Source organism: Phoenix dactylifera, unplaced genomic scaffold (genome assembly GCF_009389715.1).
Source record: "Phoenix dactylifera cultivar Barhee BC4 unplaced genomic scaffold, palm_55x_up_171113_PBpolish2nd_filt_p 000336F, whole genome shotgun sequence".
In the NCBI taxonomy this organism is placed as follows: Eukaryota; Viridiplantae; Streptophyta; class Magnoliopsida; order Arecales; family Arecaceae; genus Phoenix; species Phoenix dactylifera.
The window spans coordinates 165,946-177,818 of record NW_024067798.1 but is presented as its reverse complement, the minus strand read 5'-3'; the positions used below and the strand labels follow the sequence as shown (position 1 = coordinate 177,818).

General features: G+C 45.9%; 1 protein-coding gene across 1 annotated transcript; it reads right to left on the bottom strand.

Moving 5' to 3' along the window:
• Nucleotides 1–4,548: 4,548 nt before the first annotated feature.
• Nucleotides 4,549–6,362, bottom strand: LOC103698468 (transcription factor MYB41-like). The gene is made up of 4 exons (XM_039118333.1): nt 6,291–6,362; nt 5,927–6,194; nt 5,027–5,797; nt 4,549–4,934 (listed from the first exon to the last, which is right to left on the bottom strand). Exons 2-4 carry the CDS (start codon nt 6,187–6,189, stop codon nt 4,910–4,912), a joined length of 1,059 nt encoding a protein of 352 aa, XP_038974261.1. The 5' UTR covers nt 6,190–6,194; nt 6,291–6,362; the 3' UTR covers nt 4,549–4,909.
• Between the last annotated feature and the right edge of the window lie 5,511 nt (nt 6,363–11,873).

The window sequence follows — 11,873 nt, the reverse complement described above, 5'->3', positions numbered from 1 at the left end:
ATCCACCCCAGTCACCTCTAGACGAGGTTTCTGCTAGCTCACTTCCGATTGAGGTGAGAATCCTTTTGAGTATACTGTCTAGGTCCATCTTCCCTAAGACAGGGAGATTTGATTTTGTAAATGAGAGAGACCTAGCTCTTATGTTTTATATTCTTCAGGACACCCCGATCAACTTCCCCAAACTCATCTATAGGTATATGTGTGAGCCCCTAGATAGACCTAGGCTCACCCTCCCATACGGCATGATATTCACCCTTCTGTTTAGGGAGTACGAGATTCCCATTCCTGAGGGGGAACCCTTTCGCGCATTGCGATGGACAGATCGCATGCGAGCGGGGACCCTACACAGGATGGGGTTTCGGAAGAGAGAGGGGATCTGGGTTAGGAAGTCATCCATCACCACACAGACCACCAGACCTTCCCCCAGTCCTGAGCCCGATTCTGACTTTCCCGACGTACCAGACTTTCCATCCACTTCTGCTCCTACCACCTCCGCCGGACCCTCCTCCTCAGCCACTCAGCCTATGGAGGTCCGGATCTCGTCTGAGCAGCTCCGGGAGCTGCGGCAGGAGATAGTCCGAGATCTGCTCCAGAAGCTCCGGGGTGCGGTGCCTACTCCCTCTCCTGCGCCCACATCTTCCGCATTGGTCCCTTCCCTGACAGCCGTGACAGACATGACGGCTGAGGTGCGGCAAGAGATATACAACATGAGGACCTTGATACAGGCCCAGTTCCACAGCATGAGTGAGGTCACGAGCACCACTCGACAGATGCGGGATGACATCGGCCGTGACATGTCCACCACCACCGCAGGGGCCGAGCGCTTGTCGAATGTGCTCATCGACAAGCTGGACGGACTGCAGAAGTCAGTACTCGAGCTGGATACGACACAGAGCAGGGCCATCCAGGCCATCATTCGCCAGCTAGAGAACGTGACCAATGCGGTCCAATCACTCGTGGAGCGCATGCCTCGAGGAGATACATCCTCGAGAGGAGGAGCCACATCCTCGAGAGGAGGAGATACATCCTCGAGAGGAGAACCTACATCCTCGAGGAGACCGTAGCTACTTTTTGTATTTTTCTTTGACATGTATTGCTTTACGTTACTTATTGTATTCTGAAATATACTTACATACAAATTAATACAATGAGTAGCCGCATTTTTCTTCAATAATGTGCCTTTTGATCTATGTTTGATTGTGTGTTTTGATTACCTCCTTTTTGATATGATGACAAAAAGGGGGAGAAATATGTATAAAATATGTAAAAGGGGGAAAAATAAAGGGGGAAAAATATGCATAAAATATGTAAAAGGAATCAATGGAAATCAATAAAAAGATAAACTCTTAAAACACATAAATTCGTTCTTAGTGGATTCGGTACCTCGAGGCTCATTATCTCTCTTTTGGGGCTCCTAATGGAGTAATCTCCAGAATCTATTCAAGGGATATTTGGAGATTAGCTGAATCCTACTCAAGAACAAATTGACAGATTTTCCCTCTAAAAACCAAAAAAAAATTCAGTTCAAAAACTTCAAAGCATTAAAAGGAAATTCAAAGAATCAAAACATAGTAGAATACATATGTTGAGGGAGAGAATCTGAATTTTAATCAAGCAAAATCATTAATGACATATAAGCCAAACAATTGATTGTATAATATGAAGGCTTATATAATTCCAAATGAAAGGGGGAGCTTTAACTCCGAAATTTATTGTTTCACTCCTTTCAAGCTTGGATAAATTGAATTACCAGACATTTGAATTCATTTATGGATTTTATTTCATTGTTTATTGTGCAATTCACTTTACATATACTCAGTGTTTTGTCATCATCAAAAAGGGGGAGATTGTGGAGTGATTGATTAAAACCCTATTTGATTTTGATGAGATCAAAGCAATTGAGTATATTTCTTGTTTACTAATGAATTCAATTAAGTGTTTCAGTGAAAATCTTGTCTAAGTGTCTCAAGACTTGGTTCATAATTTTTGGATAAGTTAAGAAGTCAACTTGAACCAAAGTCTGAGACTCGAGTCGACTCCAGAGTATCACGAGTCGACTCCAAGCGTATCAAGTTCACTGGCACGGGCTCGAGTCGACTCCAGATCTGTACGAGTCGACTCCGACTGAGAACAGACAGAAAAACAGAAAGCTTCAACTCAGAACCTGTCAACGAGTCGACTCCCAAAGTGCGCGAATCGACTCCGATGTTCACCGAGTCGACTCCAGGATAGTAAGAGTCGACTCCAAGAGGAACACAAAGAAAAAGTCAGAGAGCAGTTTTCGGGTCTGAGATTCGAGTCGACTCCAGTGAAACGCGAGTCGACTCCGATGGATGGCAAGTCGACTCCAAAGAAGGTGAGAGTCGACTCTCAGAGGAACACAAGAAAAAGTCAGAGAGCAATTTTCGGACTCTGAGATTCGAGTCGACTCCCGCAATATGCGAGTCGACTCCAAGACTCCGCGACCATCAACAGACAGAAGACCAAGTTACTGCCTCTGAGATTCGAGTCGACTCCCAGACAGCTCGAGTCGACTCCAAGACAGCTTCACATCAAAAAGGCAGAAGACCAAGTTTCGGAAACTGAGAGCCGAGTCGACTCCGAGGAAGTTCGAGTCGACTCCAAGACTGGACGAGCCAAAAGACAGAGAATCGGGAGTTCGGGCTCTGAGATTCGAGTCGACTCCCAGGATAGTCGAGTCGACTCGAGTGGATCAAATTCAAAATTGGATCCACGGACTTCAGTGGATGAGCCGACTCCGAAATTGCCAAGTCAGCTCCAGAAGTTGGCGAGTCGACTCCAGGTCAAGACGAGTCGACTCCCAGTCGTGAAGGCAACTTTAATTCAAATTTGGAACAGTTGCCGAGTCGACTCCGGAAAAGCTTGAGTCGACTCCCGCTACAGCCGAGTCGACTCCTGATCGCGCGAGTCGACTCTAACCCACCAACGGACACATTGTCAGGCTGCGCAGAGTGTGCAGAACGGGCAGAAAAAGCTCTCTAACGGCTAGTTTCCGTGGGGGTTGGTTTAAATAGCCACAGAAGACTGTAGCAAGGCAGAGAAGAACCATTCCACTCCAAGTAATCAAGCTTTCAATCTCTGCAACTTGTTCTTCAACGAAAAAGAGGGAAGAGCAGCATTAACTGCATCCACCTACTTCTTCCCAACATTGAAAGAGCCTTCTCCTGCATTCAAGTCGACTACACATTCAAGAGGAGACCCGAAGTTCAAGAAGCCCTTCCTCTTCTCCAACTTAAAAGCGTTTGAGGGCTCTTAACTTCGTTATTGTTTATATTGCCATTTATCTGCTTTTGAGAAGCTGTATTTTTCTGTTTGTCTCTTTTATCTACACCTTTGTCTTTGCTTGGTTCAATCGGGGCATTGAATCAAGAGTATTGAGGTTGGTTGGTGAGCCGAGTGTAAAACCAACGTGTAAGGGTTCGATTGTGATCCCGGAAAAACAATCGGGGTTGGTTCTAGTCGGTGAGCCTGGAAAAACCGACCGAGTTCGTTGTGAGCTCGTAAAACAACAAGTTTGGTTGTGAGCTTGGAAAACAACCGGCTGTAATCCAAGGGGTTATAGTGAATTCCCAAGAGAGACTTGGAGAGTGGACGTAGGAGCAAGGGTTAGCTCCGAACCACTATAAAAGCTTTGTGTTTGTGATTGCTTGTCTCTTACCATTACCCTCATTTCATACACATCACAGCAACTAATTAATCATCTTGTAAAAAGCATTAATTAGTCACCCACAAACGCTTTAATAGTTAAAATTATTTTAAAACCCAATTCACCCCCCCTCTTGGGTTGTCTATCTGGGCAACAGGTACATATGCTAAAACAAGAATTAAAAAAAAATAGAATAGCAAAATAAGTATTTTACGAGGGTATACATACAAATATCAATTTTGAGAGGATATTCATGCAAAATTCGATATTTAGGAGGATATCTATACAAAAAAATCCTTATTTTTATATACATTTCAGGCTCTGGTAAGACTTGGGTTGGATCGATATAAACCTTAGCTTGATCTGTTTGATGAGCGGGCTTAAATTTCAGACCTAGCCTGGGTCGTCGAGCTTAAAACCCAAGTTCAAACCTGCCCGAGACGGTCCAAGCTTAGCATGTGGGGTATTTGGTATTTGAACAGATCTACTTGGATGGAGAGAGAGAGAGAGAGAGAGAGAGAGAGAGAGAGAGAGAGAGAGAGAGGGTGCTCGGTCAATATCTTGTGCCTAGAGGAATGTCTACCTAATCAGTAACTAACAATATGACTTTTGTTGCATTGCTTGGGAACGGGAAAACCATCATTTGATGTAGTAAGGCTTCATTGTGCATCTTTCTTGGTATTTGTAGCTATAATAGGAGACAACTGTAGCCCTGAGATGCTGGATATATGAAAATTTCCTGAACCGTCCGCTTTACACGTGCATGAGATGGCTTGTCTTTTATCAAAGGTCAAACATTCAGCTCATTAATACAAATTTTTCTTCCAGATTGTCCCTTTCAACTAACTATTTTCCACTGCCACAAGCCATCTCCAACTCCAACTAATTATTCTTCAAATAATATACAGTTTATCAAATGCTTCATCCACCCAAACCTGTCTTTACTTTTGTCATGTTGGCTCTTGTCAGTTCTCATAAGCAATTAATAAAAATAGCCTCAATAAAAAAAAGAAAAGAAAAAACCAACAGCAAAGAAATCTTTAAATAAACTTATCTAACTTATCATCCAATTACAAGTGTATAAAAAAAGGAAAAAAAAGAAAAAGGAGGAAGAAGAAGAAACTCGTAAAAGAGTTATATGAACGCAGTATTTTGTACATCAGAAGTGTTATTTTTGGACTCTTTTAGCAAATCCATGAATTTGCTTCTTTCTATGGACAAATGGCACCTTCAAATGCTCTGTTATGCGCTAGACCATGACATTTGGCTGAAACAAAAAAGAGAACTTTAGTAGGTTGTATAACACTATATAGTTTAAGAATTTATAAAGAAATATATATGGCAATATGAATGGCTTACTCTAGAATGTCTTTCCAGCCAAAGTCACTGCTTAGATCATCTAGATTTAGGTCTTCCCAAGCTTCAAAGGGTGCTGAGATGGATGATACATTGCTCGAGGTGACTGGACCTTGAGTTTGATCTATGTGGGTGTCCTCTGAAGAGGCTGGAAGAAGTGAAGCTGTGGAATTTGAAGTTGGAAAGTCATAGAAATTAGCACTAAAACCATTGCTCTCTGTTCCATGCTCGCTTAAGCCAGAACCATCGAGCTGTGCTGCCACTTCTCCATCGAGAGAAAGGCTTGACTTGGTGCAAGCTTGAACATTGCTCAGTAAGTTTTGGAAGCTCAAATTTGGAAGGCTGGAAGGCATTTGAATCGAACCATGAAGGCTGAGAGAGCTATCAATAAGCCCCTCGTACTGGCGACTTAACTGCAGGAGGCCACTTAATTGGTGATTCCCAAGGGAGGCTGATCCCAAGAGACCCATCAAATCCAGATTTGAAGTCGGGCTATTAGTTAGAACTTTAAGTAGCGTTTGCACCACCTGCATCCTGGCTGCGAGAGCAGCATCTGCCTGCAACTTTAGAACACTAGCCAAACTGCTCCAGTTTCCGAAGTTGGCATCTGCCAGCACAGTGGAAAGGCTCCCAGGTAGATTGAGATCAGTTCTCGGCATATGGGTCACCGGGTCGATGCCCATTCGGAGGAGCTTCTTTCTTAGATGGGTGTTCCAGTAGTTCTTGACTTCATTATCGGTCCTCCCTGGTATACGGGCTGCTATCAATGACCACCTTCGACATTGAAAACAAAAAGACTCAAAAAACTTGGTTTCCATTCGAAGAGTTATTCATATACTCACATGGTATACATAGTATTAACATATTTGATGCTAAAGACGAAAGTAAGAAGATAAACATTACTTGTTTCCGAGAGCTGAGTGGAGATCGACGATGAGTTTCTCTTCTTCCTCAGAGAACTTCCCTCTCTTGATATCAGGCCGAAGGTAGTTGGTCCACCGAAGCCGGCAGCTCTTTCCGCACCTGTTAAGGCCGGCGTTCTTTGGGAGCAGCCGCCAACTCCCATGACCATGCTTCTGAATGAATTCCGTCAGCTTCTTGTCCTCCTCCGGTGTCCATGGACCCTTCTTTAGGCTGACCTCTTCACAACATGGTGACCTCCCCATTGTTCCTACAAGATCAAAAGAAAAAAGGCCATTGTAAAAGGCCTAAAGTTAGTGATAAGACATAAGAGAATAGGAGGATCTTTTGAAGGTGTAAGTGTTACCTTTTAGTAGGCTTTGAAGTTGAGTTGGCTAACAAACCCTGGGCTACAGTGGGAAGAAAGGATGGGGGTGGGATTTGGTTTTGGCTTGGAGGCGAGGGAGTTGAGGAGGTTTTATAGGGTTTCGAGCTTAAACGAAAAATAAAAAAAGAAGGGCTTTGTATCTTATTACAATTACTTTCTAGTACTAGGTAATTGCCCATAATCCATATTTGTTATAGTTGCTCAACAACTGTACTTTTAAATAAGACTTTGAAAAAGAGTATGGTGCCTGCAAAACCCACGTACTATATCCTCCATGCAAAATATTTTTATTTAACACCCGGAGATGAGACGGGCAAAGGAGGCTGTTTTGGGAATTCCATGGGTTCTTGTAATGTATTTGGGCAGGGTCTTCTGGCCCTGTAAGCTTAAAGGTGCCACGTTACGAAGAAGGTAGACGAGGATTAGGTGTGGCACTGACGCGTGGCAGACAGTTAAAGGTGGGCAGGGTTGGATTTCCCAACAGGAAGCAATGAACTACCCGCTTTTCTTCCATGACCCAAGCTAGGGCTACGGTCTGGGCTGGCGAATCTTCTATTCACACTTGGTGGGACTCACATGAATCCTCGCCCTCCCATTTAGGGGCAGATTATATGTCGCACCGTGTCCACAATCACAATTAGGTCATGCCATCTTTGTGGGCCAATCAAGAAATTATTTTTTATTGATGTAGGAGGAGCAGCCCGAGTCATCCTAAGTATGTATCGCGTTTGGATCGTTGTTTGGATGTACCCGAAACACAATGCATCCAATATTTTCAGCACCTAGACATTGGGTCCTTAATTTGAGTTTGTAATTTACTAATTTGTGTTTGATGATTGAGTCTATGTAATTGAGTGCCAAGTGGCAATTAGATGGCGTGAACATCAAAGCATGATGTGGGGACTTTGACGTGGTCAAAGTCGAGTTGTCCTAGGAGTTCTAGAATTTTCTAATGTCAAGAGATTAGAGGGCGTCAAGAGTCTATGAAATTAATCTTTCTAACCATTCAAGGAATACGCTGAAGAGTCCTTCTTAGAGAAGGATTTCCAATGACGCGTAGGAAAGAATTGTATTAAGAATTTTGAATAGAAGCCTTGGTGCATAAAAACTCCTCCTTTCACTAGGAGACCTTATGTTTGCTGATTTTTAGAATCTTTTGATGTGGCGCTATCCTTGAGGAATCCCATGTTGAGGAGGACTCCTCAATGCCAATCCAAAAGGGTTCAACATATGAAGTGCCAATGCATGGAATTACTTTGCGTGAAGGAGTTCTAATGCCTCACAGAAGTTTCAACGCCATCACATGGAGTTCATCCAATGGTGGAGAATTTTTACTGATTCATTCATCACGTGAAGACCTGAATTTCTTCTTACCGTGGAGTGCTTTGAAGACCTTTTGATTTGCTTCAATAGAAGTGTGGAGTTTCTTTTGACTTTGTCCACTCCTACTTTGGTTAGGAGTCCTACTTATTCATCTTTGACTTGGTCAAATTCTACTTTGGTTAGGAGTCATAATTAGTCTTTAGTATTTGAGTTTAGTCATGAGTCTAATTTGAGTTTTTGTCACATTTTGAAGTCCTTAATTTGTGCCAACGCCACATCTATTTAAAGGGTGGACGTTGAAGAATGAAGCAGAAAAAAAACTTTTTGGCTTTTACTTGCTCTTGTGATCTAGAGGCATGTGGTTTCTTCTTCCTCCTTTGGTGAGACTCCAAAGGTTCCTTCTTCCTTGGTGAGTTGCCGGAAAAACTCTTGGGTTAGAATAGAAGTGAGACTCTTATATTCAGCCCATAGTTATCATACACTACCCAAACAGCAGCACCTTCCATTGATCCTTCTTCCATCCGCCCACCTTCTTTACACAATAACCTTAACTCTTTTGACACCCTATTCATCACAAAGTTCTTTAGGTTTCAGATTTAAACCGCAGGTCTAGACTCTTCCTACCACATTCTAAATCAAATTAGCTTTGGGAGTAACCAATTTCAGTTGCCACTTCTAATTGAAGCCCAAACCATTCAATCGGCCACCGCCCATTGAACCCAATCTGATTTAATCGGCAACCCATCTCCTTCTTCCTCTCTTCCATCCATGTAGAACCCTAGCTGCCAATGCCAAGGGAAAAAGAGAAAAGAGAGAGAGAGAGAGAGAGTTTCAGTTATCATTCACAAAATCTAGCAACACCCATATCTGACTCCGTCATCAATACTATGTACCATATAGCCATGCATACCATAGATCATAACCGCTCATTTCTGTCGACGTCATTTATGAAGCGAGCATCTCGATGCACCGCTACAAAAATAAGCGATTGTGATTAGTGGCATGCATAGTCGTGTGGTGGATGCGGTGTAACACTACAAAAGAAGGAATAACTCCCGGCGCTTTTTTTTGTCTCTACCGACGCTTATAAGCGTCGGCGAATTCCCAGCCCACGCGACCCAAAGCGTGGGTCAGACGTCGGGCAGGTGGATGTGGGTCCGGTTTTTGCCGACGCTAAGAGAAAGCGTCGGCAAAAACAGGGATCTGCCGACGCTAACGAAAGCATCGGCAAAAACGGCTTTTCCGATGCTTTAAAGCGTCGATAAAGCCCAATCCAGTTTTCGTTTTCGCCGACGCTTTAAAGCGTCGGGAAAAACATGTTTTCCGATGCTTTAAAGCGTCGATAAAGACCAATCCAGTTTTGCGTTTTCGCCGACGCTTTAAAGCGTCGGCAAATGTATTTTGGCCGACGCTTTAAAGCGTCGGGATTGCTATTTTTTAAAAAAAATAAAAATACGAATGTAAATTGTTACGGGGGAACTTAGCCACCATGCCCCATGTGACCGGCGCGCGCGCCCAGGAAGACTACGGCTGCCCCTTGATCCAGCAATCCGACCTCGGGTCGGATATCTTCGGCTCCGCAGCCCGACCCCGAGTCGGCTGCCCCTTGATCCAGCAATCCGACCTCGGGTCGGATATCTTCGGCTCCGCAGCCCGACCCCGAGTCGGCTGCCCCTTGATCCAGCAATCCGACCCCGAGTCGACAATCTCTCGACAACGACAGACTGTTCCTCTGAGGCACGCCGCGGCCCCCTGCTCCACTACTCCCTGCAACGGCCGTATCCGGCGCTGCCCCACGATCCCCTGTAACAGCCGTACAAAGCGGAGCTCCACTATGCCCTGCCATGGCTGTACCCAGCGCTGCCCCACGACGCCCTGTAACGGCCATGTCAGTGGCAGCCCCATCGTGCCACACGATGACGAATCCCTGGAAAAACCCCCCAGCCTGATATATATGAGGCTGGGGGGGAAGGGGGAGGGTAAGATATATCTTCCAGAGTATCAACTCACCTGCTACCTTCTCCTTCTCCTCCTTCGATCTCCTCTGACTTGATCGTCGGAGGGCCCCCACTACCCCGGTGGTGGTGCGAGGCTTGTTTGCAGGTTTCACGGCGGAAGGCGGAGCGCAACCAAAGCAACTGAAAGGGAACCCCGTTCACACCGCTATGCCAATCGTTCTCGGTTTGGACCACCAGCAACAGTTGGCGCTAGAGGAAGGGCCTGGATCTCAGAGCGATCGTAATGGCACGGCGAGGTGGTCGTGGAGCTTCCAATGCTTCCGGTCGCGGGGCCTCTCGCGCCACTGGCCGGGAGGCCGCTGCATCCCCAACACGCTCTCAGCAACACTCCACCGCCCCACCGCCCATTCAGATGGTCGAAGCCGCACAGTTCGACCAGCTAACCCAGCAGGTTCGCACCCTCGCGGAGGCGGTGCAGAATCTGCAGGGTGCGATGTCCCGGGCGCCGCAGCAGGCTCAGGAGCCGCCGCTGCCTGAGCGTTCGCCTGTCCTCCTCAACCCGCGTTCCTTCCTCTCCCATGGGGAGGAGCGCCGGCGTGAGGAGGATTCTCGAGCACGCTCCATTCTGCCGGGACCTTCCCACCGGAGCTGCGTGTTGGGGTATGTGGAGACCTTTGGTGATGAAGAGAATTGAAGAAAAATCAATTCTGCATAGTTTTCTGTCTGGCGGACTGTCGGAGTCGACTCGAGCTTCAGTCGAGTCGACTCGGGAACAGTCGAGTCGACTCGAGGTCTGTCGAGTCGACCCGAGAGGAGAAAGCCGCAAAAACCATGTTTCTGTCTGGACTGTCAGAGTCGACTCGAACTACAGTCGAGTCGACTCGGAGCATCGTCGAGTCGACTCGAGATATAGTCGAGTCGACTCGAGATCGTGCCAGTTAAACTGGAAGTTGTTCAGACGTGCCAGAGTCGACTCGGACTTCAGCCGAGTCGACTCGGACTTCAGCCGAGTCGACTCGGGCTCGCGAAAAATCGTACGGACGATTTTCTTTTGGTGTTTTTGGTGGCGTTTCGACGGCTATGATCATCTGAAGGTCTTGAGACTATATATAGGACTCATTAGAGCCCTAGGAAAAATGTGATTGGCCGTATATTTGAGAGAGACTCTTGTTTGTGAGGCTAGGGTTCTAGAGAAGAAGAGGATTGGGATCCTACTTCTTGTGCAAAGGGAATTCTGTGTGAATCTCTTGTAGATCGATCGCTTGTGATCGTTCGGGTGTGTGCTATCTCTGTAATCAGTTCATCCTTATTGAGATTTGGAGCGGTGGAGGACGTAGGCTATTTGTAGCCGAACCTCGTTACATTTTTGTGTTTGCTTTGCTATTTTCTTCCTTCTTCTTCCTTTGATCTTTGATAATCCGTTGCGGTGCTCAAGTGTTTTACCCTACTAATACCACGGGGTAATCTTTTGCCCTTCGTAGGCGGAGCGAAGAGGTGATCCTTGAGTCCGGAGTCGAGGGAGCAAGAGAGTGCTTATCCGTTTGTATCTCTCTTGCTTGTCCAACGTCGGTGGCGGCGCTGGTGTGAGTGGGTTCCGGTGCGGGGCGCTGACAACAATTGGTATCAGAGCTATTGGTTATTCTGCAATGGCGGATGAAGGGAAGTTGCGAATTGAGAAGTTCAATGGCACGAACTTCGGGTTTTGGAAGATGCAAATAGAAGATTACCTTTACCAGAAGGATCTCTATTTACCTCTTAGAGGTAGAGCAAAGAAACCAGAGAAGATGTCCGATGAAGACTGGGAGGTCCTCGATCGGAAGACGCTCGGCACCATCAGATTGTCACTTGCATCCCAAGTGGCATTCAACATCAAAAACGAGAAGACGACGATGGAGTTGATGGCAACATTGTCGCGGATGTACGAGAAACCCTCAGCATCAAACAAGGTATTTCTCATGAAGAGGTTGTTTAATCTTCGTATGAAAAATGGCGGCAGCGTAGCAGAATACCTCAACGAGTTCAATGGACTCACGGCCCAGTTGGAGTCAGTGGAGATTAGTTTTGACGATGAGATTCGGGCATTGCTAATCCTCTCCGGATTGCCTGATAGCTGGGAGGGCCTGGTGATGGCGGTGAGCAACTCTTCGGCAACGGGGAAGTTGATTTTTGATGACGTTGTGGGAGTGCTTCTGAGTGAAGAAGCAAGAAGGAAATCTTCTGGAGCTACGGAGTCGTCTGGAAGTGCACTAAACACCTTTGACCGGGGAAGACAAAAGAAGGA

What these genes read in the sequence shown, in the direction of transcription:
- LOC103698468 (XM_039118333.1), bottom strand. Translation starts at nt 6,189, where the DNA reads ATGGGGAGGTCACCATGTTGTGAAGAGGTCAGCCTAAAGAAGGGTCCA. An exon ending in CACTCAGCTCTCGGAAACAA is followed by an intron (nt 5,798 to 5,926) that starts GTAATGTTTATC and finishes TCAATGTCGAAG; the next exon opens with GTGGTCATTGATAGCAGCCC. An exon ending in GGCTGGAAAGACATTCTAGA is followed by an intron (nt 4,935 to 5,026) that starts GTAAGCCATTCA and finishes TTTTTGTTTCAG; the next exon opens with CCAAATGTCATGGTCTAGCG.